The 25,075-nt window shown below is 32.5% G+C and overlaps 1 protein-coding gene across 1 annotated transcript in view; it reads right to left on the reverse strand.

Moving 5' to 3' along the window:
- Positions 1-25,075, reverse strand: part of Gabrg1 (gamma-aminobutyric acid type A receptor subunit gamma1) — a 77,516-nt gene that overhangs the window by 16,598 nt on the left and 35,843 nt on the right. Inside the window, exons 3-7 of the mRNA XM_046442379.2 lie at positions 23,922-23,989; positions 5,922-6,142; positions 4,847-4,929; positions 2,626-2,763; positions 2,347-2,499 (exon numbers count right to left, since the gene is read on the reverse strand). Coding sequence (XP_046298335.1) covers positions 2,347-2,499; positions 2,626-2,763; positions 4,847-4,929; positions 5,922-6,142; positions 23,922-23,989 — 663 coding nt within the window. The remainder of the gene's footprint in view (positions 1-2,346; positions 2,500-2,625; positions 2,764-4,846; positions 4,930-5,921; positions 6,143-23,921; positions 23,990-25,075) is intronic.

A 25,075-nucleotide genomic window follows, 5' to 3' on the forward strand; every position in this document is an offset into this window, starting at 1 on the left:
CTGCATTCTAAAGGTTTTGCATATGGTAATGCTAAATAAGTTCAATGAATGCAAGTATCCTTTTTTCTTCAACTTCCACACTTCTTTTTGCTGCGGTGGGGGGGGGGTGAGTAGTAAATTACAAAGACCCCATAATCAAACAAAAGAAGATTTCTCTGTCCCATCTCTACTTAAAAGTCACAGAGTCAATGTGTGCATGTATTTTATTATCAATGATTATATTAAATTTTACTTTAATAAAACACTATTACATTTCTGTTTAATAAAGCAAGAAAAACCACAGTACAACTTAGCTTTCAGAAATGTGTTTCTCTAATTTAGCAATTAATATCACAGTGATTAAATTGAGAAGACCATGATGGATTTCCTATTAAAGTACCTCTGAACTTATGCTAATAAAAAATGTTTGGAATATTAACAGGACAAGAAGAAACCAATTCAGATATCATTGTTATTTTCTCCATGGATTCCTCTGGTCAAGAGCCTATGATAATCTCCCATCAAGTGTGGAAAAAAATCCAAGTTCCAAAAGTAGCTCACAAAGACTTAAATGATCCAAGCACTGTCCACTCTCCAATCTCATCTTCTGACACTATTCAGTCAGTTCTAGCCACACCTGTCATCTTTCTGAACATCAAGCTTACCCTGACAGGTTCTTCTTGCCTTGATTATTCTTCTACCAAATATCGATCAAGTACTTCACCATTAGATCACTATTCAAATGCCACCTCCACAGAGGACTCTCTGGACAGCACACCATGGTATAGCAAACATGTCCACCCACATCTCTTGTAATTTTCTGACCATTTATTTTCTTTCTTTTCATAGCCTTTATCACTCACTGAAATGTTACATTCTTTTCAAATTTGATCATTATCCTTTTGTACATTGAAAAGTCCCACTCACACAAACACTTTATAACTTTTGTTTTTTGTTAGGACAGCACCAAGAACGCTGTTTCACAGAAAACATTTCATAAATATTAAAATGCAATGTTGAATAAATTACTTCAATAAATTGTCCCTCAACAAGATGTAAACATACGTATGAACGCTTATAAAATTAATTACAACTTCATAGGGCTCAGAATTATAAGAGGTATACTTTAAGTTTGATCTAGATATGTCTATCTTGACAAATGCTAGTATTAAAAATGCTAGTATTAAAAATATATGAATTCACGTAAATCCATAAAATTGGATCTGCTCTTTTATGACACCATAGCATATGATTTTTTTTTTAATACAAATTCAATAGTAGAAACAATCCACTCAAATTCTCTTTGGAAAAACAATATGAAAATATAAGCAAATATACTATGTTAACTTATAATTGTAATAGTATATAAAGAAACTATAATAATGAAAGTGCTTTAAAACAAAATAATTTGAAATAATAGAAAGAAATAACACTTATGAACAAGTACTTAGAGTCTCAAGGAAAAGGCATTTCTAGAGCTACATGTTTCAGGTTTTATTGCTGCCACTTTTATGTGAATTGCAGTTCACTATTTATTAAATGGAGTTATTTGCCATTTATCAGAGAATTCACATGAAAACTCTACCATAAAAATAGCAATTGTCTCAAAAGTCTTTATGTTTTTAATACATAATTATCAGTGGATAATTATTCACACACAGTTAAGATTCATATTTTAGACTGATCTTAAAAATAAATCAATAAATTTTCTTTGTGTAGGAATACATGAATATAGATCATCACTTTCAATCAAAAATATATGGTAGTTAGTCCCTGATTTCCTTAAATTATTTGTTGCTGCAATAGATTACTATAAAAAGAGAAAAAAATCCATTTTATTCAGTATGAATTACAAATTACTCTTTAAACAGCAACCTTCAAATATTCACAGATTAATTGCTCATTTTATATATTGCATAAGCTAGGGAGTTTTTTGATCCTTCTAGGTACCTGCCCTGTGGAACATCTGACTATTCATTTGAAACATTTGAGGAAAGAATTTTATATACATGCTGATTATTAGTGGTAAAATAAAACTTATCAAAATCATTGAAAATATTTACCAAAATGAGATTTAGATATTTATTTAGAGATTTTCATTTATTAATTCTTATTGTGAACTGTATTTCCTTTGACCTCCTTCAGCATGAAAAATAAGGAATTTTCTAAAAGCTCAAGTTCTTTACTTTCTTTATTTTCTACTTGTCTTTTATAGATTTATTTCAAATGGTATTTCAATAGAATTTCAGTACATTTTCCCCTTGATTATGGTCTAGAGGAATATTTCTAGTATTTTCTCCTGTAGACTTTTATTAGAATATTTTTTTAAAATCCTCTGATAATATAGCATAATATTATATATCATACCCAGTGATGTTCTTGCAGGTACTGCATCTTTATTGATCCAAAAAGACACCCAAGAAAGAACAACTGTAAGAATGCATGGGATGTAGGTCTGGATAGTGAAATATCCCATTCGTCTGCTCAGGTCAAAAAAAATTGTCATGATAATATAATCGCCTGGAAGAAAAATATATATTTTACTTTGGCTAGAAAATGCATAAAAGTATATATTTCAATTCATATACTTAAATGCCAATGTCATTCTCTACTAGCATAATTCACCAATTTTTTTTTTATCCTTACCAGAGATTGTGTGAGAGATTTCAGTTGTGTTCCGTAACCCTACAAATGCAAACTGATATAATCTCCAGTATTTAGGATCAGCCACTTCCACAGAGGGCTTTTTCCACTTATATTCAATTTCATTTTTAGGATATCCATCTGGAAGGAAAATTGAAATAAAAAATATATAGATTAGAAAGTTCCAAAGCTGCTAACATTGCAATACCAACATTATCCAAAAACCAACTCTTGGAGATTCTTCCCTTGTGTGTTATTATAAGATATACCAAATATAGAAAAAAAACTGAATGAAATATGCATGTTTAAAGCATAATCATATTTAACAGTTATTTCACCCTATATATTAATATCACAGCCAACTTATATTTTAGTCCTTGGAATTTGGGAGTGGGGACACTTCTTCAGTGATCTAAAGTATATAACATTTTATATCTCAGATTTATGTAAAGATTTTATTATATTATAATTCACCCCACAAGACTGTCAAAACCAAAGCACAGAATTCCCATGTTTTGAAAATGTCCCTAGGTCACAATTGCCTGCAAACTTATCCTTCTGAATACAACTTTTTATGTGAATTTTTTTTTTGGTGGACAAACATTACTTCCTATTTTTGATTGCTCATCTGTGTTTGGAAATATTTTAATACTATGAAATTTCTAATTGTTTCAGCACAAGGAGTTCTGTACCATATTTCAAAATCAGAATTCAAAAATATTCTAATATTTCCAAAATAGTATATTATTTTGCAGGATCTCCTATTGGTAATACAATAAATTTGCTTTCATCTCTGCTGACCTATTTAAGAATGTTTTCCTTTTTGCTCTCCAGGTCTGTGGTTACAGTGCTTTTCCACAGTTCCTATTCATTATAATCACAGAGATAGTTGAGTGAAAAGTGATAACATATAGGAATGTGAGTACAAATAAACATGGTTATGTAGATACTTAACCTCTCTGACTCTCAAGACATTGACCTTAAATTGGGGCTAGAGTAAAATCTTATACAAATCTTTGTTGTGAAATATTAGAGGTAGAGGCTAAATTTTCTACTGAGCCTGAACAGAATACCTGACAAAGGAAGTTAGGATAATTGTATTGTGTCATTGACACCCAATTGCATTTACAGGGATGGATTATTCATTTCCAGTAATGGCAAGCAAAGTCAAAGCAAATCACAAGATTTTAAAAATGTCAAATAGGGGAAAGTGCACTAAATGCTACATCATCCAATATTTACATGTCAACTCTTCCTTGATAATTCCTATTTATCAAGTCTTTTGCCCTGATTTAGCTGTCTTTATACATTGAGTGAGATATAAGATCATTAATATAATAAAATAAAATTTATGAAGATAATCCAATAAAATCTTTAATAAAGGGCAACAGAGATATTTAGAATTTACTAAGTGAAGAGGTAGGGAAATACTTATGAGTAAATACCTGTATCACAATCTACTAAGAATAGGTTCTAGAATGTAAACTGTAAAAAAAAAATACAATTGTGAAGGAAGGAAAATAGCATTAAATGATTTGTGGATACAGGCAATAGCATTTTTAAAAGTCATATATATTGTCTAATTATTTTTTAGATCAGTATTTTCCTAAGAATATATGAGAATACATTTTTGTAAGCATAAAATAAAATTAATATTGCAATAAAAATATATAACTGTTTTTTGGAATAAAATTTTAGGTTCAATTTAGTTAGTTCTAATCACTCTTGTGTTACATTTATTCCCTTTAATTAAAAAAGCTCATCTCCAACTCATTAAAGTCTTTCAAATATTTACTTTCATGTAGTAAATACTCTTCACCCAAATAATTTTTGAAACATTTTAAAATCCAAGGCAATAAATTTAGATGCTGCCTCCAGCAAAATGAATATACTTTGAATCAATTTTTCTTTACTCTGTAAAAATATGTGAAAACAAACCTATCTTAAGAATTCCTTTATTTATTCAAGCTAAGAAATATAGACTTGCATACACTGAAAGTTGTAAAGATGATTTAATAAAATGTATATACATTCACTACCTATTTATTGTTTTTTAGTTTAAAAGCAAGGAATTAATGTACTATTTGTAATTGTTTTATCTAAGAGAGTTGAATATAATCCACTCTTCTAAAAGCTGTCTTTTTTTCTCATTTTGCTTTACATTTTTAAAGAAATGATATTTGAGACTAAACTGTATGAAATTATCAAGTATTTTCTGACTTACAGCTTGAAAATTCCAGTGGACAAGAATGTTCATCCATAGGAAAGTTATGAAGCTGAAGGTAACATTCTGCATTAATTGTCAATCTATATTTAGATGAAAAGATAAATATTAAATAAAGACAATTTTCCATCATTAGACTCTCTTGTCTAATTTTAAAGCATGATTTGAGACCACAATAATGAAGTATGTAGGATTAGAATGTAATAATCTTTTTTAAAATCTCAAAGTCTTAAATGATATTATAACATTCATAGTTAAATATGAAAATTCTAAAGTTCTCTTTTCCAGCCAATCAGATCACTTCTGTATATATTTTAATAAAATCTTGGTACTTAAAAAGTCATACTTCACCATATTTTTATAATTATATTAAAACAGATTCAACTTCATGTATTACCAAAAAGAACCAATACAAAAATAATAATAGCTAAAAAATTTATAGTTCAGGATCTTCACCAATACATATGCACATATACAGGCATACATACACCAGATTAACAAATTGTACATAGTTAAGTGTTATGAAGTTTTTCATCTTAATATATCGGGAATATTTTCCCATTAAGAATGTTTTTGTTTTGTTTTGTTTTGTTTGTGTGCTGGGGACTGAATCCAGGGCCTTGTGCATTCAAGCCAAGCACTCTACCAACTGAGTTCTATCGTCAGCCCCAAGAATGATTTTTAATAAGTAGATATCTTCAAGGAAATGAACTAAATATATTTGAACCTTGCACAGCAAACTTATATGTCAATCATTTCTTGAGGAATTTCTAGTACTTTCTTAAGTATGTTTTATTAATTGAGGTTGTTTGAAATTCAGATTATACAGTTTTATAGCAAGATTGGATGCTAGAGAAAAATCTCAGTGATTTGCATTACAGGTTACTTTTCACATAATAGTAACCCTGAGATTAAATACTGCCAAAACATTTCACGATTTTAGATTTTAGCAGAAGAAAAAGAGCTACACATTTCCTAAATTTGCAAGTTGGAAGAAGGAGAAAATGCAGACACTAATTAATTATTAGTTTTGAAAATAAATTAGAGCAACTACAAATTTTTCAAACAATATTACCTGAGAGTATATAGAACTCGCCCATCATTCCAAATCCGCAGCAGGCGATTCGGAGTTGTTATCCAGTGTGCATCTGATTTTCTTGAGTTTCTGAAAAAAGTGTCAGGAATCCAAATTTTTCCAACCATATTACTGTTAAGCATGAGCACTTTCATGGTACTATTGAACTTCAAACGGCTGTCAAACCAGGTTTGGGCAAAAATTATATCAATTGTGTACTCCTAAGGGATAAAAAGAATAATAATAACATATTAGTAAAGCCACCATTTTAGGTGTTTTTTTTTCAAAAGTTTAAATTTTCAAGTTATAAAGTTCCTGCTAATTAATAGCACTTAAGCTCAATATTTTTAGAGGAAAAAAAAATAGCCATTTTCTTAACTTTTCCTTTAATTGTGTATGTGGGTTATATAAAATAAAAGTCAAGACTTCTGGCAATTTCTACTGCCTGGTATTGTTTTATTTCCTTCTAGTTTATACCTGTTATTCAAATTTTTGTCATATGTATGATGTAGCCATTAAAGTTAAAAGTAAACTCACAAATTTGCTTTAAAAAATAAATTTATCTTTTCAGCAATGTTACTAATTTGTGGTATTTATATAATGATTACATCACAAAAAAATCACAATTAAGTACAAATTTAAGAGGAAAATAGCTACTAAATTATTTAGAAGGCTTATTCTAAAAAGCTAATTTCTTAATTAAGTTTTTAGTCTGAAAAATTAACTCCAATTATTTAGGTCCACTGGTTTCAAATGTTTTCAAGTTACCACATATAAGTCCTTTGAGCAATTATAACACATGAAACACTATGTTAAGAGTTTTCCTTGTCTCATGCATGTCACTAAATCTTTCTCAATACCTAGGAAATTTGCACTACTATCATCTTTATTTTTCAGTAACATTTGCTGATTAAAATAAAGGCAGATTAATTCTACCCACATCACAGGGTTAATAATTGGCTGATAGAGAAACTGAGCCATTGCAAGACTGAATTCCAAGCTCAACTCCATATCACATACATGCTATGGTGCTTCAAAAGTGAGGCTGATGATTCCAAGACTGGACAGACTGGGCATAATCAGCAAGTAACTATTAACAAAAAGTCGCTCAGTTAGAGAACAGGAGGAGGTAACTAGGTATTATTTACCTTTGTATCCTAAATGTCTGCTATATTATAAGCATTAAAAGTTACTCAAAATAATTAATGAATAAGAATACAGTAATAGTGCTATGAAGATAGGGAATTAAAAAGATGTGTGTGTGTGTCTGTGTGTTCATAACTTAGAAATTAAGAGAACAAAAAATAAACTGAAGAATATAAGCTATTACATGAGTTACTTGTGGGAGAGCCTAGTTACCTGCCCTTGACAGGATATTTACAATCAGTGGCCAATTTGTGAAATATTTAATATAACAAATGGAAGTATAATTGGGAGTTTGATTAATGAATGAAAACATTTTTTAAAAGTGTCAGGAAGACTAATATGTGAGGGCTAAGGCTCAACTTATGAATATGGAACTTGGAATTTGCTTAACTGAAATATAGAGATAAATTGAGAGGGAAACTGTATTTCATCTATTTTCAATGAGCAATGTTGCAATTTGGAAAAGCAAATACATACTGAAATCCAACAACAGCCCACATATTATGTAATTAAATGTGATATGCTATTTATTATGGTATTATATGTATTAATATGTAATAATTTATATATATAATGTAAGTAACTGTATTATAAGTATATGAACTATTATGTATGATTTTTTTCATATAATGATGTAATATGCAATTATTCAATATATTTAGCATCTATTGCATGCTGATTATTGTTTTGTGTGGATGTAAAGACATAAAGTCTGTGCACAAAATTAAATTTTCATTGTGACCCTCTCATCACATTTTATTGGTTGTCATGTGATAATTAAAACTTTGACTTTTTTTAATGTCAGTGTGGCACAGAATCCAACTGTGCTGAAAGTATTTTTGTAACCATGTAAGCTTTGTGATTTCCATTGCCACAATTTTGCTAATATACTGTTTGTAACTTGAGTGGAGACATAAACATATGACATAATACATGCTAATGAAGCATATTTATCCAGGAGATGTTTAATTATCTTACTGAGTAATATTAATGTAGCAGTATATAATGTGTGCCGTCATTCAGTACGGCTAATGGATCACTATATACAGTATCACTGGTGTAACTAATGTTATCAATAATTCCTATTGTGGCCCCCTTCTCAGGCTTGATGTCATTTAAAAATTTTTTTAGTCAATTATGATTTATTCAGGTAGCCACTTCATCTGAAAGAAATGATTAACTCTTTAGAATCTAACAGCGAAACCATGCTAATGACATGACTTTTGTTTTAGTTGTAAATGTGAATAGAAAGAAACCTCATTGTTGTGGTTTAGATATGAGGTGTCCCCCCAGAGCTCATGTGTGAGACCACGCAATAAAATGTAGAGGTGAGATAATCAGGTTTTGAGAGCCTTAACCTTATCAGTGCATTAATTCTCTAATAGGTATTAAATGGGCAGTGACTGTATACAGGAAGGGTATGGTTGGAAGAGGTTGGTTTCTGGGGACGTGTTCTTGGAGTTTATATGTTGTCCATGGTGAGGGGAGTTCTCTCTGATTCTTTTGGGGGGAGGGGGCAGGTATTAGGGATTGAACTCAGGGGCACTCAACCACTGAGCCACATCTTCAGACCTATTTTGTATTGTATTTAGAGACAGAGTCTCGCTGAGTTGCCAAGTGCCTCACCATTGCTGAGGCTGACCCTCCTGCCTCAGACTCCCAAACCTCTGGGATTACAGACTTGCACACACCCAGCTCTCTCTGATTCTTGATTGTCATGTCCTGAGCTGTTTTTCTCTGTCACACTGTTGAGCTGTGGTATTCTGCCTTACTTCCAGCCACAGCAAAAGAGCCAGCCATCTACAGACACAGACCTCTGAAACTGTGAACCCCAAAGAAATGTTTCCTCTCCTAAAACTGTGCTTGTCAGGTCTTTTAATCACAGCAGAGAAAAAGCTGACTAAAATATTCATTCTATTGAATATCCTGGAAAGAACAATTAGTTAATGATATTTGGCAGAATTGTGTCATATTTTTGGATGGGATGAAACAGCAGAAACCGCTTGAGACACCTGTCAGGATTATGATTTGGCCACTACCCAATATTGGGTGATAGAGAGAACCTCATTTTACTTGGTAGGTATATTTAACTGCAGTTTTCCTGACTAACAGGACATTTAATGTGGTTTCTGAAACTGATTTGTCTAGAGGTATAACTTCACTAGCAGTTGTGGATACTGCTTAGAATCTATTAAATTTATGTATTTGTTTTTATGTATGTATGCATGCATGCATGTATGTATGTTGTGCTGAGGATCTATCCTGGGGCCTGCACATACTAGGTAAGCATTCTTTCACTTGGTTATTTTTCCAGCCCAGGACTTTCTTCAGAACACTGACTTCTAAAAGTAGTCAGCACTGTTGGAAAGGTTATAACTTCCAAGGAGTCAAATTTTCCTTAGCAATGCATCTTGAAGAAAAGTGAAGTTTTCAGCCCACAGTTATTTCTTCAATGTAAGATTAAAGAGTGAAAGATGCAGAGCATATGTCTTGATAATCCATCCTTCCTAAAGCCTCGAAGAGGCTAATATACCCAAGCCCTTTTAACTTGCTAATCCTGAATAAATGCTTTATTGAGATAAGAAGGTCAATCAAGTCTGAACTCTTTTGTAAGTAATCAAAAAATCCAACTTCATTTAATCATTTGTGTTAAGGGGAATTTTCAGAAAATGATCAAACTATGTTCTCATGTATTATTTTCCTATTTTGAGGTTATAATCATCTACATAACAAATAAGAAGAGGAAATATGAAATGGGACTTCTATTCACTCAGAACAAGCACAATATTTCCTAGGGTAAATGTTTTGAAATAATAAATAGTGCATTTAAAACTTGAGATCCAATGCACTTTATATGCTTTGCTTATCTCCTTGCAAGTTAACTGACAAAACAGCATTAGTGAAAAAAATGTGAGAAGTGGGTCATCCTGATCTCTAAGTTAACCAATTCAAATTATAAGCACTGAACAATTCATGGTGTCATTTTATTAATACATTGTCAGCTTTGCAACTATGCACTACATCTCACATTTTTAAAATGTTAACTCAATATTATAGTCTTTTTAGTAATCGGAGAAACTTCATACAAAATATAAGATTTGCTTAGCCAACTAACATAGATGCATACTTTCATCATAAAGTTTGATTGACCCTGATCTGATTTTTCCACTTTGCATTAAACTCTCCCTAAACTGTCTAATCACATGGTAAAGTTAGAATGGTAGGCTAAATTATGGTTAGCAGGAAATGAGATATTAAAGATAGAGACATGTAGAGAGAATGTAGCTAATCCACAGCACAAGGAGTTTTACAAATGTCCATAATATCATCTCTATTTTTCTCAAGTAAAAAAAAAAAAAGCCATGAACCCTGAATTCAGCTAATAAAGTGTTGTGTTTTTGTTTCCGGTGTTCCAATTACTTCTACATTGTGCTTGTCTTGCATGGATAACAATAGGAACTCTTGGTATGAATTTATACATAAAAATTGGGAATCCATAAAACTTAAGAAAGGTATATATAAAGTGAAATCAAAGTAGAGATTATTTTCAGTTATGGGATATTAAGACAGATTTCATGATGCAAATTATATTTAGGCTGGGGATGTGGCTCAGTGGTGGAGCACTTGCCTAGCTTGTGCAAGGGCCTGAGTTAAATCCTCAGCACCACAAAAAAAAAATAAATACATAAAATAAAGGTATTGTGTCCAACTAGAACTAAAAAGTAAATATTAAAAAAAAAGAAAATTGTATTTGACCAGAACCTTGAAGGACATAGGAACATTCAGATACATACTAGGATTAATTAATAAATGGAGAGGGACAAACAGTACAATGCAGGGCATAGCTGAGTGGTAGTGCATGTCTGTAATCCCAGTGGCTAGGGAGGCTGAGGCAAGAATTTCATAGGCTCAAAGCTAGTCTCAGCAATTTAGCAAACTGTGAGCAACTAGTGAAACCCTGTTTCAAAATAAACAATTAAAAAAAAAAAACAAGGGGATGTGGCTCAGTGGTTAAGGACCCCTATTTTCAATCCCTGGTACCAAAAGGTGGGGAAAAAAAGAATGAAAGAAAGAAGGAAAAAAAGAACAAGAAATACAGGGCATAATGGGGAAACTGAAGAATGCAAATCATATGAAAAATGTAGTTCATTCTTTTGTGTATGTCAAGAAATGTGCATTCCACAAATACATAGGATATTCAACATCTGGAAGAGTTTTTGTCCACTTTATCTACAATTACCAATTTCTAGTAATTGACCTGAAAACATAGATATTGCTTGAACTCATGTATTACTGAAATGAGGATTATAAAATGAAAGTTCTAAAACCTTATGTGTTACTTTTCTTCATCATACTTTGTCATAAATTTTTTACAGGATATATATTCTACAATATTTCATGTATAATTTCAAAGGGAACACATTGAACAGTATAATCACAGAACAAGTAAACCCTACAAAAAAAGAGGGAAATAATAAATGAACTTCACATCAATAAGAAATTTACAACATAATAGAGAAGCTTAGCTTCCTGATATATAAAATAAGTACTCTGCGATCTGCAGTGGGAACTACCTTTAGAAATTTATATTAGCCAGGGTTCTCCAGAGAAACTTCACCAATAAGATAGAGGGACAGATGGAAGAGAGAGTAGCTTGGTCTATTTTAAAGAATTGGCTCACATAACATGATGGAGGCTGGCAAGTCCAAATATCTTTCTTCCTCTTAGGATGTCAGTATTTTAAGCCTTCATCTGACTGAATGAAAAATGTTAATCACATATAAAAAATACCTTAACAGAAAAATCTAGGTTGGTGTTTGACCAAATATCTGAGTACCAGAGGCACCAAGGTAACACTTAAAAATTAACCATCACAGATCTAAAACAGCAGTAATGGACATTCACGGATTCATAAGGCCTTAATAAAAACTACCATGTGTTTCATTTCTATAAAAGAAAAATAAAACAATTAAGCAAAAGCATGAGATTCACTCTGAGTCTACTACTTTTACTAAATTAGAAATGTTTTCATAAGACTTTAATTAAATTCAAATGTACATTTGGTAATCTTTCATTTAAGCAGATAAAGCTAAAAGTAATTTTCCTCACAGCATTCTCATTTGCTTTCTAGAGTCGATCAAATTGTGTTTGCAAAATGATTACATTTTCAAGTTCTATCTTCTCATACTATTCTGAATTTTCCCACTCTGATATAAGGAAATAACTTTCCAAGGTCATACAGCACGTAAGAAATTTTGCTCACATATCCCACAACTTTAACCTCTTCACTATAACATTATCCACATGAGACATAAATTTGTAATCTAGAGAGATAAAATTCATATTTTCCCAATTACTAGTTCTGGTTACTTATTTCATACTGTCCTCTCTTTTATCATATTTTTAATTATAATGACATTTATATCCCTGTTATCATTGTGGAATATCTGAATGAATGAATATGCTTAATCTGCTTGTAGCAAACTACCTAAGTACAAAATATAGTATAACAGTATTCTGGTTTGGCTATGAAGTGTCCCCCCAAAGCTCCTGTGTTGATGCAGGACTATTCAGAGGTGAAATAATCAGATTGTGTGAGATGCCACCTAATCCATCCTGTCCTTCCAGTTTGAATGGACTAATTGGGTGGTAACTGTAGGAATGTGGGGAATGGCTGAAAAAGGTGGGTCACTGGGGATGTGTCCTGGAAAGATTCATTCTTCCTGCACTCACTTACCCTTCTGCTCTCTCTCTGCTTCCTGGCTGATACAAAGGGAGCAACTTCAGTTGTCTTTCTCTGCCACTCAACCCCACTTCCATGACATTTTGCCTCACCTTGGGCCCAGAATAATGAGTTGGTTGTCTGTGAACTGAGACCTTTGAAAGCCTGAACCCCAAATAAACTTTCCTCCTCTAAGTTGTTTTTTCAGGTATTTTGACACAGTGACACAAAACTGACTAAAACAGACAGCAGATACATACATGCATAGAAACTACCTTGCTTACTAGATTGCCCCCAATTAAAAGCACAGTAAAGGATTTTCTGCAGTGGATACTTGATATTTTGGTTAAGACTCTTCTTCCTGAAAAAGCCACATCACCAGTTGGAAATTGTGATTTGCATCCACATGTGCAACATCTGTGATAGTTTGAGTCAGTGGTAGATAACTGCATCAATTGCTCTATATTCTATAGAAAATATTTCCATAATTGTACTTAGTCAACATACATTAACTGCTGTCTGAAATCGTCTTCCTAAGCAAAAGAGAACCCTATATTTGAAATGATACATTTAGAAGTAGCCCACATTGCTCATGTTATTAATTATTTATATTATTTCCAGTTTATGGATTTCTTACCACTCTCCATATTCTCAATGCAGAAAATGAAGAATTTTCCAACACTTCCAGTAGGTTGCTACCAGGAGGACACTGTTGGCATGGTTGTTAGAAGGCTTTTCTTCCTGTGTTTACCTCAGTCTTATAGTATGGATCCCATCATGTGTATCACAATGCTGGGTGTTTCTACTATAAATGCCAAGGCTTATCATAATTTATACATTATATAATATATAATACATGATGTATTTCTATAATTATTTTTTTCACAACTTCCATTATAATGTCCAAAGTCAAGACATTCAAACAAACTATCTTTCCTATTTTAATTAAACTGCAGAACAACCAATATTGTCTCAAATCCATTGCCAATCTAAGATCCAAAACTTAGGTAAGTTATTTAAAACCTTTGTTGTTATAGATTTAAAAAAAACACTGAATTAAGGACTAGGCATTGCCTTTTAATTATGTACACACTTTTAAATAACTTTTAGATAAGCAATGAGACAATGAATGGCTGAATGTATCAAAGGTGTGTGCAGTAGTGAGAAGTTGTGTGCAGTGCAAAGTCCAGGGGTTGGATGGAATGAGTAAATCACATCCCAGTTCTGAGTTAGTCATTTAGCCATGTGCTAAAATATAGTGCTGACGATGTCACTCACCCTGGTAGAATGTGGGAACCAGGCAAGATCATCCCTATGGTCTTTCCCAGTCTGATTAATTATGGAAACATTATAAAATGTTGGAAATTATCTTGCTAAAAATGTTCTAACTATAAGTGGGGTTTAAAGCTAAGATGAGTTTAGTGTTTCCCAGTGATGCTTCTTCACAAAAATAGTTCCCATCTGTATGTATCAGTCACATTCAATTAATCCTGCCTAATTCCCTCCTACTTTATAGTGAAAGATGGTTTAAGATAGTGGCTGCCAGGCATGGCACAGTAGCACATGCCTATAATTCCAATTTGGGAAGCAGAGGAAGGAGGATCACAAGTTGTAGGCCAATCTCAGCAATTTAGGTCCTAGGCAATATAGCAAGACCATGCCTCAAAAAACAAGAAAAAAAAATAGCAGCTGACAAGCTTAATTAATTAAATTTCTTCATAGCCAGATTTATTAACTTGCCCCCAGATTACTAAACCAAAATCTACAGTACAGCTGTCTGAGAATTTGGATTTTTCTTTTAAAGAACAACTTACCTTTTTCTTATCTATAATTTGGGATTATTAAGATTTGAAACTTTGTTTTAAGTTTCCATCAACTTCTCAGTGATTTTATATGTACTAGACTCCTGACAATTAATTAATTTTATATGTACTAGACTCCTGACAATTAATCCTGCCTAATTCCCTCCTAGATTAGAGTGAAAGATGGTTTATAGAAGAAATAAATTAACAAAAAGTGAGAAATAGAAAAGAAGGAGGAAGAAGAGGAGAAAGAAGGAAAGGATAGTAAAGAAAGAAATTGAGTCAATTAAAATTCAATTCCAAGTAACTGAAATCTAGTTGCATAATTTTCAGACTTTAAATTTAGAGTTAATATTCATAAATGGTCACTATTCTTCAAATTGAATCATGTGGGATACCTTCTTTTATATATACTCGCTCTCCATATTAACTGCTATATGAGAATATGTACATACAATTAAGAGTACATTTGGTTTCCAACATTCAACTAATATATGAACCTGTATGTAGTTTCAGATTGTAATCTCCTAGGGCAAAATATTAGCTGCCTGAAGTTATCTAAGGCAATGCTACTACCCCTTTTTCCCAGATGTGAATTAGTTTTGCTGTGTTTTATATTATTAGCAAAGTGATAACTTGTCACTCTCATCCTATAAATAAATTTTATATTAAGAAAAGAAACAAACAGGTTATATAATAACTGAGTTCAGCATTGAAAGTCCTTGATAATTATCAAATAGTTTAAGTAATTCAATTTTAAATAAAAAAATAAGGAATCATAGTATATATTTCAATCAACTATAACACTTGACATATGAAGTAGGGGCTTGGAGGAGTAAAGTTGAAAGTGAGGCTAAAACCAGGCTTTAATTTACCTGTATGAAAAAATCATAAACTGAAATAAATAAGGCTCATATTCTGCCAGCACTTTCCCCCTCAAATGTAGCCAGAGGCCAGAATTACCATGCTGTGCAGAACTATTCTACATGCACTAAGCCATAGGACTCTAGATTGTAACAATATTAGGACTCCATCTTGAAAAATGTTACTAGAAAATAATTCAAAATAGACAAACATCATCCTAGGTTCAGGAATGTGTACTTTATCCTAAGGAAATAATTTTGAATGGACAAAAGAATTTAATAAATAATATTCATAATCAAAACAAATTAAAAACAACCAAATGTTAAGTAATAGATCATTAAATATATTATGGTACAAATATAATCTCTAATATTATGTAAGATATATGCTTATCTCAAAAAGTAATTAAGTGAAATGATACCCATAGTACAATAAATAGAAAGATGCAATGTTTTAAAACCATATATATGTTATTGAAACATTTGGTAAAGCTATATACATAAAATTAGTTAAAACTGTAGTAACAATAGTAGCCACTAGATACTCTAGGATATGTTAACTTTTTTCTTTACCTAAATGTAATTTCTATTTTCTTATATTGCATGTGTTTTTTATTTTTAATTGTTTCATATTATTGAAACAATTAAATTATTGGGTTTATTTAGGCATAATTATACAAGCAGGGAATATAATTTACTCCAATTTGGTTCCCAGTATTTCCCCTTTTCCTCCTCACATCTCTCCTGCTGTTTTCTTCTATTTATTTATAGTTTTCTTTTAATTAGTGTATTACAAGTATACATAAAGGTGAATTCACAAGGTATATTCATACATGTTTGATCAGATTCATTCCACCATTCTTCCCGTTTCCTATCCCTTCTCCTTCCCTCTCACTTCCCTTTCTCTACTCCACAAATACTCTCTTCTATTTTCACTGGATTCAAGAAAAACACTGTTTTTTTTTTTCCTGAAATTCTGTTTTAGAAAAATACAGCATTTCAGGGTACCATAGTACACGTCTGTAATCCCAGTGAATCAGAAGCCTGATGAAGGAGGACTGCAAATTCGAGGACAATTTCAGCCATTTAGTGAGGCCTTAAGCAACCTAGTGGGACCCTCTCTCAAAATGCAAAATAAAAAGGACTGGGAATGTAGCTCAGTGGTTACATGCCCTTGGGTTCAAACCCCAGTACCTAAATAAATAAATTAATTAACTAAAAAGAAAATACAGCATTAAGTCATCATTTATAATTTAAAATCTATATTGAATTACACACAGACATTTTCCTGACCTTTCCCTTTTATATACTCTATTTTTTTTCTCATCTTCCTTGATAGACTTTATGCATATCTGAAAGAAGGAGGCCTTATCTTTTTTAACTTAAAAACCAACACACCAATTGCCACATATGAAGGGTAAATAAATATGACAACACCATTAAATAAAAATAAATGTTTGAATGTAATTTAAACAAATGTAATTTAAAACAAAGAGATAAAATTATTTTTTAAAAAATTTTTGAATATATAGAGGTCAATTTATATATTCACAGGGTATATCTATTTTCTTATATTTTTTTGGGGGGAGGGGGTTACCAGGGATTGAACTTGGTGGCACTTGACCACTGAGCCACATTCCCAGTCCTGTTTTGTATTTTATTTAGAGACTGAGTCTCACTGAGTTCCTTAGTGCCTCACTTTTGCTGCCTAAGCCTCCCCAGCCACTAGGATTACAGGAATGTACCACCATTAATTTTTTTAATTTAATTTTTTAATGTTCCCTATTTTTTTTATTTTATCTCTGCTACTGTTGACTCAAAGAATAACTAAATTTCATGTCGTTTTAAAATAAGATCTGTCAAAAGCAATAGATTTTATATCAACAAGTGACAAAAGAAAAATTAACACTCAGAAATAAAAAATTAAAATTATTAAAATATACAAACTAAGAAAATAAACATAAAATGGTAAAGTATAAGTGCTTTTCTTCAAATTTTGCAATTCATCACTTCCAAGAAGGTTTAAATCTTTCTCTTTTGCTGCAGATGTAGGTCTATTATTTAGATAGGAAAAAAAAAAAATCTTGTTTCCGTGCAACTCTTGCTGTTCCTAATTCCTCAAGTTAATGCACTTGGCAGGGAGTGACTATCGCTTATTAATATAGTAAAAGGAATAAAAATTTTTCTTTGATATAGAAAAGCTATGTCTAAGGCTTTGTCTCCGTGAATCTAGAAGCAAAACAGAGAGAGCTCTGGAGGAAGGGAGGTAGGGAATGAAGAAAGAGCCAAGAGTGAAAGAGTGGAGAGAGACAGTGATCGTTCAACCTATGAAATATTAGAGCCAGTTGTATGAACCACGATGGAGAAATGTGGCACTTGCAATGAAAAATAATATGAAGAAAAAATTTCCTCTGCACAGTATCTTTCTCAATATATAATTAAACAAAAGTTGCATGTCTGGGTTTATTATCAAAATGAGACAGGTAAAGGACAACAAAATACAAATACTTGAATGTTAATATAGCTTCTTTAACTTCCCCCCCCACACACACACACACAACCCAAGTTAATTTTTGCTGTTTGGCCATTCTATTTAAATGAATGCAAAACAAAAAAAAAATTATTGCTGAGAAAAATCCTTTATTACCATTCAATAATGAATAATGTTTATGAGTTTTGTAGCTCTAAATATACTTATTTTTGCCTTTCATAGGGAGCAACTGGATTTTCCTTTTTTGTTAAAAGAAGTCTGAAAGGGGTTATTTTTGTTAGATATTTATATTGTGGCCAGTATAAACTTACTTCATTTATTTACTAAATTTACTCAATTGTGTTTGTACTCCTGGTCCTTTGTCACTCTTTTTGTCAGGGAGTTACAGTATAGCCCAGCTGGTACCCCATATCTTTTTAAATTATTCTCTTCATAGCTGGTGCCCTTCTATTCCTCAGTCCTATTTGTCTCTCTTACAAAGACCAATTAGAATTTATAGCAGGAAGAGTCTATCCAGCTTCAGAAGCAAATTCTAGGACTATATGACATGTCACTTTTATAATTAGAATGGCAAGTATTAAGCTCTTCATATATGAACTGAGTTCTCATTTTTCACCAATTTTTATAATCTGTTTCTCTCTTGTTTTTATAATCTTTTTCTCTCTTGTTTCTCATTTTCAAAGTTCCTGCGTTAGTCACCTCTTCAAACTGGTAGTCCAATATAGTTATAAGGATTACCAGTCCCTATGAGTAAACCCATGTCCAAATCATACCTGTACTTTTCCATTATAGCTATGTTTGTACTTACTAATCTTGTGCTGTAACCTATTTTAGATAACTGTAATATCATCTAGAACTTCCTAGAGCCCTCATTCTTCTTGACTTGTCTTGAAGAATCATTATAACTTTGAACGGTGTACTTGTTAGTAAGGAGTTGCTAAGACATGTACTCAAAAGACTACAACAAACCTGTAAACTTGTAAAGCTAAGTGATTAAAACATGCTTCAATTCTAGTCTAACTTAATACTATTAACTCTCTCTCGCCTTCAGTTCTACTTGCATATTTTTTTCTACTTGTGTGTAAGATATATTTAATTGGAACATAAAGTGGAACTCCCTGAGTCACTCCATTTTTTCATTAAATGTTTTTGCTTTTTGACTATAAATTCTTAAAAAGAGAATTAAAGAAATGATCGACTCATTGACTGATTCACTCATCACTTAAGATGTAATTATTGAATATATTTTTGATAGGGACAGTGAGATTGAAAATATCAATGTAATCCTGGAAACAGAAAAGAAAAACAAATCTTATTGTAGAATGATGTTTTAGGCTTATCAGTAATTTAAAGAAATGTTATTTTATGTAGCCAAGCTTCAAAAGAAACATCCACCTTGCAACAAAGGAAATTTTGGCTAACTTAAAAAAAAAAGAAAACAGTTAAGCCAATATTTTAATTTTGTTCCTTCCAGCCACTTCAATTGTATGAGTAGTTAAGAAGAGAAACTAAAAAAAAAAAAAAAAAAATTACTACTTTTCTGCTTGCTTAATTATGCTCAAGTTTCCTTGCTTGATTACACTCACATTCAAAGCAATTTTGTTCATTTTATGAAAAGTGAATTCTAATTTTCCTGCATTGTTTAGTTAAAATAGTCTACTATGTGAGCTTCTTATTAATTCCTTCTTTGACAATGCTTTTCTTTAATAAACACTATAACTGTTCCATAGAGTTTTCGATAACTTGTTTTACTATCACTATTTTCAATAGCAATTTCATTTAATTAGCTTTTTAAAAAAGTATCACTGTCCAAGGTTACAAGTGTGTAATTTGCCCTACTGGAAAAACAAAACCTATACTAGCATGAATCTTTTATAGAGGAAGATTATCATAGAAGCCTCTGGGTACCCATTCATGTCAAAGAGTTTCCAGATTACTGATAGAGCTTTGAATCTTACGTCTCTTTATTTTAATAACTACAGTTGTTACTTAATGAATTTTGGAAAGTTGAAAACAAAACCTCACAACAAAAAAAATACCTAATTCAGGAAAATGCAGAGTTTATCACATGCTCAATAGGCTTATCTTCTCCAGGTATTGGTTACCTAGAAACGGAATATTTTAGGATTCAAAAGAAAAATTAATATTTAAATAATGTATTACCTTAGGAAACTCTTCTTTGCATGATGTTAAAAATTTAACATTATTACACACAGGTACATAACATGTTTTCTCTTTATAAAAATCAACAGATTGTATAGGAATTTGGGGCAAAGCTCACATTAAAATCTCATTGAAACTTCCTATTCCCTTTCTTTCTTGTTGGCACTATTGTACCTTCATTTTCTTGCCAAATCTGTTGTTTCTTTTACTACCTCAGCTCTCACATCCTTAAAAGGATGGGTTCCTACAGTCTGCTATTCATCCCCCCTGCTTTTTTTTTCTTCCTCTTTCCTTTTTGTTAAGGTTCTTTCCCTTTTCTTGCAGAGGTTTAGCAAATTTCTTACAAAGATTGGCTTCAGCCCCATATTTCCATGGTGTGAGCTCCTAATTTAAGAGCAACTTCTGGGCCAGACTATCAGGACATCCCTCCATCCTCTCAGAATCAATCTATCCACAGCCAGTTCCTATTCATTTACATTATGGTGACAAAGATGTCAGTTACGCCATGGCTCACATGCTGTCACTACAGAAATCAGTGCAAACAGCTGTGAAAGTGAATGCCAGTTACGGACGTGAGCATCATATTTACGAGGAGAAAAATGGAGTGTGGCTATCATACTAGAGGAATAAGGGAACACAGGCAGAGTTTAGTATATTAGGATGGTGCCCCAGGTATAAAGTGATTAATGCCTGCAATAAAAAGATAATTTTTCACTCTAGTAATAAGTGAATAAATTAAGTGAGGAAGAACATCAGCAAAATGTCAGAGAATTATCTTTGATGTCAGATAATTTTCTTTGGGCTGAATTGAGTTACCCCCAAAATTCACATGCTGAAGCCCTCATATCTAGTATCTCCGAATGCGACTATAATTGGAGATAGGGCCTTTTAAGAAAATATTATTTTAAAATGAGGCCCTCAGGGTGGGTCCTAATCCAATTTGACTTGTAATAAGAACTGAAAATTTGATACAAAGAGATACCAGGGATGAACAATCCCAGAGGATAAGCCATGTGAGGATGCTCAATAAGATGACCATTTACAGAGAGAAAGGCCTAAGAAGAAACCAGGCCAGCCATCACTCTGAGCTGTTGCTTCAATGTCACATTTTTTACTACTTTGTTAAGGCAACCCTAGAAGACTAATAATACCCATAGAAAAATCAAAGGAGATGAACAGTACAACACGATGAGTCCATTACATAGGACCCTATAGTTTAAATCACAGAAAGGGTGTAATAGGAATTGAAGCAGAACATTGCAGTCTATTTTTAATAATTTCTGTTGTTTATTATAAATTAGTCCTTCAAATAGTATCACAAATAATAATAAAACTCTATGTATAAAAAATAAATAGCGCACTTCATTGTTTCCTTCTTAAATGTCCCTCTCTATATTTTCTTATTCTCTCATTCTCTGTACCTTCTCCACCTCCATATTCTTAAGAGTGTTTTTTTTTTTAAATTTTTAACACAATACATGATAATTTTACATAGTTATGAGCTACAGTGTGGTGATTTGATACTTATATATAATTTATAATGATCAAATCAAGATGCTTAGGAGTTCCATTTCCTGAAACATTTATAATTCCCTTGTACTGGGAACATTTGAACTATTCTAGTTCCTCATGAAACATAATAAATTGTTGTAAACTATAGTCATTCCATGCTCCAAAGCACTAGAACTTATTCCTCCTGTCTACCCCTGTACTCTTATCTGATCCTCTTCTAGGCCAAGTTTCTTGAATAATTTGTTCATAAAATTAAATCCACAATCCTACTCCCTCCTCAGCACCTCAAACCAGTTTCTGATTACATAACTGTCCTAGCAGGACCTATCTGTATCTTCAGTGCTCAGGGCACTAACATTCAATAATGGGACCAGTTCTGAAGATGGAAGATGAGGTTCCATTCAACGGGTTTCTTTTCCCTACCTTCACCATATGTCATGGTTGATTTAAATGGTCAACTTGATTGGATAAAGAGATGCTGAAGACTAAGAGGCTTCTGGGTGTGTCAGTGAGACTGTGTCTAGGAATGATTGGCATGTGGGAGAGTGAAGTGAAGACCCTCCCTAAGTGGGGGCAGGACTATCCAATAACGTTGGAGGCTTGGATGAGAATGAAAGTTGAAAGAACAGGGAAGCTGCAGCAGATGCAAGCTAGATGCTTCTTGAATGGGGTCTTGATTGTTGCTGCGATTGCCTGAGGATGTCAGACTCTCACTCCTTCAATCTTCCAAAGTGGACTCTGCCAGTGATTCTCCAGGGAATCTCCAGAAGCCTTCAGTCTTGGACTAGGATAGCAACATTGATCCCTCTGGTTCTGAGGCTTCAGCATCTTGGACTGTGCTGCTACTGTTTCCTCCAGCTCTCCAGCCTACAGATGGCTATTGCGGACTACCAGCTTCTGGTTGTGTAAGCCAATCTAATAAATTCCCTTTTTATTATCATACTTCCTGTTGATTCTGTTCCTCTAGAGAACCATGACTAATACACCATTTTAACAAATTTCATCTAACAGAGATAAACACCACCTAATTGTTAATTCCAGTAGGCCTCATTTAATCTATTTCTCATTTAATTTAAGGTACATGGGCAATTCATTACTATTCCTCTATTTGTTGTTCTTTTTAACCCCTTAGAGAATAATATGTCTTCTTTTCTTGGTTCTTCTACCCCTCTGACTTACCGGATTATGCCCCCTTTCTGAACTTTATTCCACCTGTATTTTACACACATTGATCTTATTATACAGTCTGATCCTCAAACCAGTGCTTTTCTTAATCTAACTATCCCCTTGGATTTTCCCACATATTCTTGTGGTTTTAAGATAAATGTATGCTGCTTGCCCCCTTTTCCTTCCTGATCTATGCCAATGTACAGTCCTAGCATCTTCCCAGAAAAGCAGGCTTATAATACAAATCTTTGCTGGACAACTCCTCCTGAGTGTACCTGTTGCATTTGGGACACATAGGCCTGTATCTTAAATGAAGCCACTACTATCTGCAAAATTATTCAGCTTAATACCTTTCAGTCAGCCCATGTACAACCACTGAGTCATCAAACCTGAAAAATTCATCTAATATTTCTTAAATGTGGTATTGTTTGTTTTGCTCAATTGGTACTCTTGAAAGTCTTGGAGATCTATTGCCTAGACTAATGCAACAACCCCTTAACTGGTTTCTCTAATTCTTATCTTGGTCTTTTACATCCATCTTCTGTACTGTTATGAGTAAGATAATGAAAATATCAATCTGACCACGACATACCCTTGTTGAAAGCTTCTGGACATTCTTACCCCAAAAGATACAAGTGCATACAAACATAACAAAATGCATGCACTTCCTATTATGATGGCTTACAAGATCACACTAAAGAAGGACCTTAAATATTCCTTTTGCCTGAGTTAACACTAAATTTGTGGAAGTTCTCCTGATCTTTTGAGGCTGTTTCATTTCTCTGACTTAGGGCACTCTGCTTTCTCTGTCATGAAGTCCTTCTCCAACTCAGACTAACTGCTTTCCTGTAAGGGCTTTTGATTTTCTTTTTCCAGATTTCTTCAGAGACACATTCTTGATGGATCAGGTGACATTCATATGTGCCATAGAATAGTCTTACCAAATTCAGTATATTGGAATAACATGCTAGTTTTTAGATAAGGGGTATTTTATTTCAAATTCTATATACCTACCACGGAGTATTTGTATATGGCAATCTGAACTCATTCTGTATCAGTTATCAGAAATTATGTATTCATTGTATTATGAAGGCATATATTTTGGATTTCTATATTTTAAAATGAATTACTCACCATATTTATGGGGTCAACTGGTCCAATGCTGTTTACATAAACATCAGTTTCTATTACTGTGGGCCTCACTGCAAAACATCAATAAAGAGAATATTATCAGAAATTATCTTAAAGAAATCATAGTTTTAAATAAATCTTGATAACTCATGTTTTTATTATTTCAATCATAAAACATTCCTCATGATGAAATGTAGACACATTCTCTATTTCAAAAACATAAAATTTTTTCAGTTGAAAAATCAAAGATTTATATAAAAAAATGTTTTAACTAAAAAATTCCCCTGTGAAAATAATTTAAATATAAAACATCTAAACCAGTAACCTAAGATAAAGTTTCTAGTGTAAAACATAATTAGATATTTAGAGCTACCTGAGATAAGAAAGCTAATTCACTAAAATATTTGCTAGATAATTAACTTGTAGAATTTTGAATTAGGAGGTATGCTAGAACCTAAATAGTATGTAACTCTCCTTATTGCCTACCTATAGTGTTCTGCTAAATGTTTAACAAACTTGCTCACAGAGAGGTGAAAAAATGCACTAATTTGTAGTTTTTGCTGATTTCAAAGTTGCAAATACTCCCTCAATGCCTGATTAAAGATATCAATATGAAATCACGGAATTCAGAGCTAGAATAATATATGGTTACATGTCTATTGTGAACCAGCAAGAACTAGTTGTAGCATACATTGGAATTTGTAATACAGCTATTAGGATTAAAGGACATAATGTCTGTAAAGAAATCACCTCCAGGTCTAACTCATATGATCTTAATAAATATTTATGCATACCCCCTTCCTCCCTCCCTTATTAGCAACATTCTTTTAGATTGGTGATAGCAAATTCCAAGGTTCCAATGTAAGGCACCTATTTACTTAATTCTCAGTTATTGTACACGCATCCCTATGGACCTTATCTATTGTGCATTGTATGTAACCATTAGTATTTTTCCAGTTAGTCTTTAAAAGGCACATTCAATACGTTTATATTATATCAAAATGTGTACAACTTGTCAGGTTTGTGAACACTTATCAAATGATATAGTTAACAAATATCCACAGCAGTGCCTTATTTGATGGTGCTCTAGACTTCTTGAGATCAATGAGATTTTTGGGTTCTGTTTTGGTTTACATGTGAGGTGTCCTCCAAAGATT

Source organism: Marmota monax, unplaced genomic scaffold (genome assembly GCF_021218885.2).
Source record: "Marmota monax isolate L192 unplaced genomic scaffold, Marmota_monax_Labrador192_F-V1.1 WCK01_AAM20220418_F8-fsc00025, whole genome shotgun sequence".
Classification (NCBI taxonomy): domain Eukaryota; kingdom Metazoa; phylum Chordata; class Mammalia; order Rodentia; family Sciuridae; genus Marmota; species Marmota monax.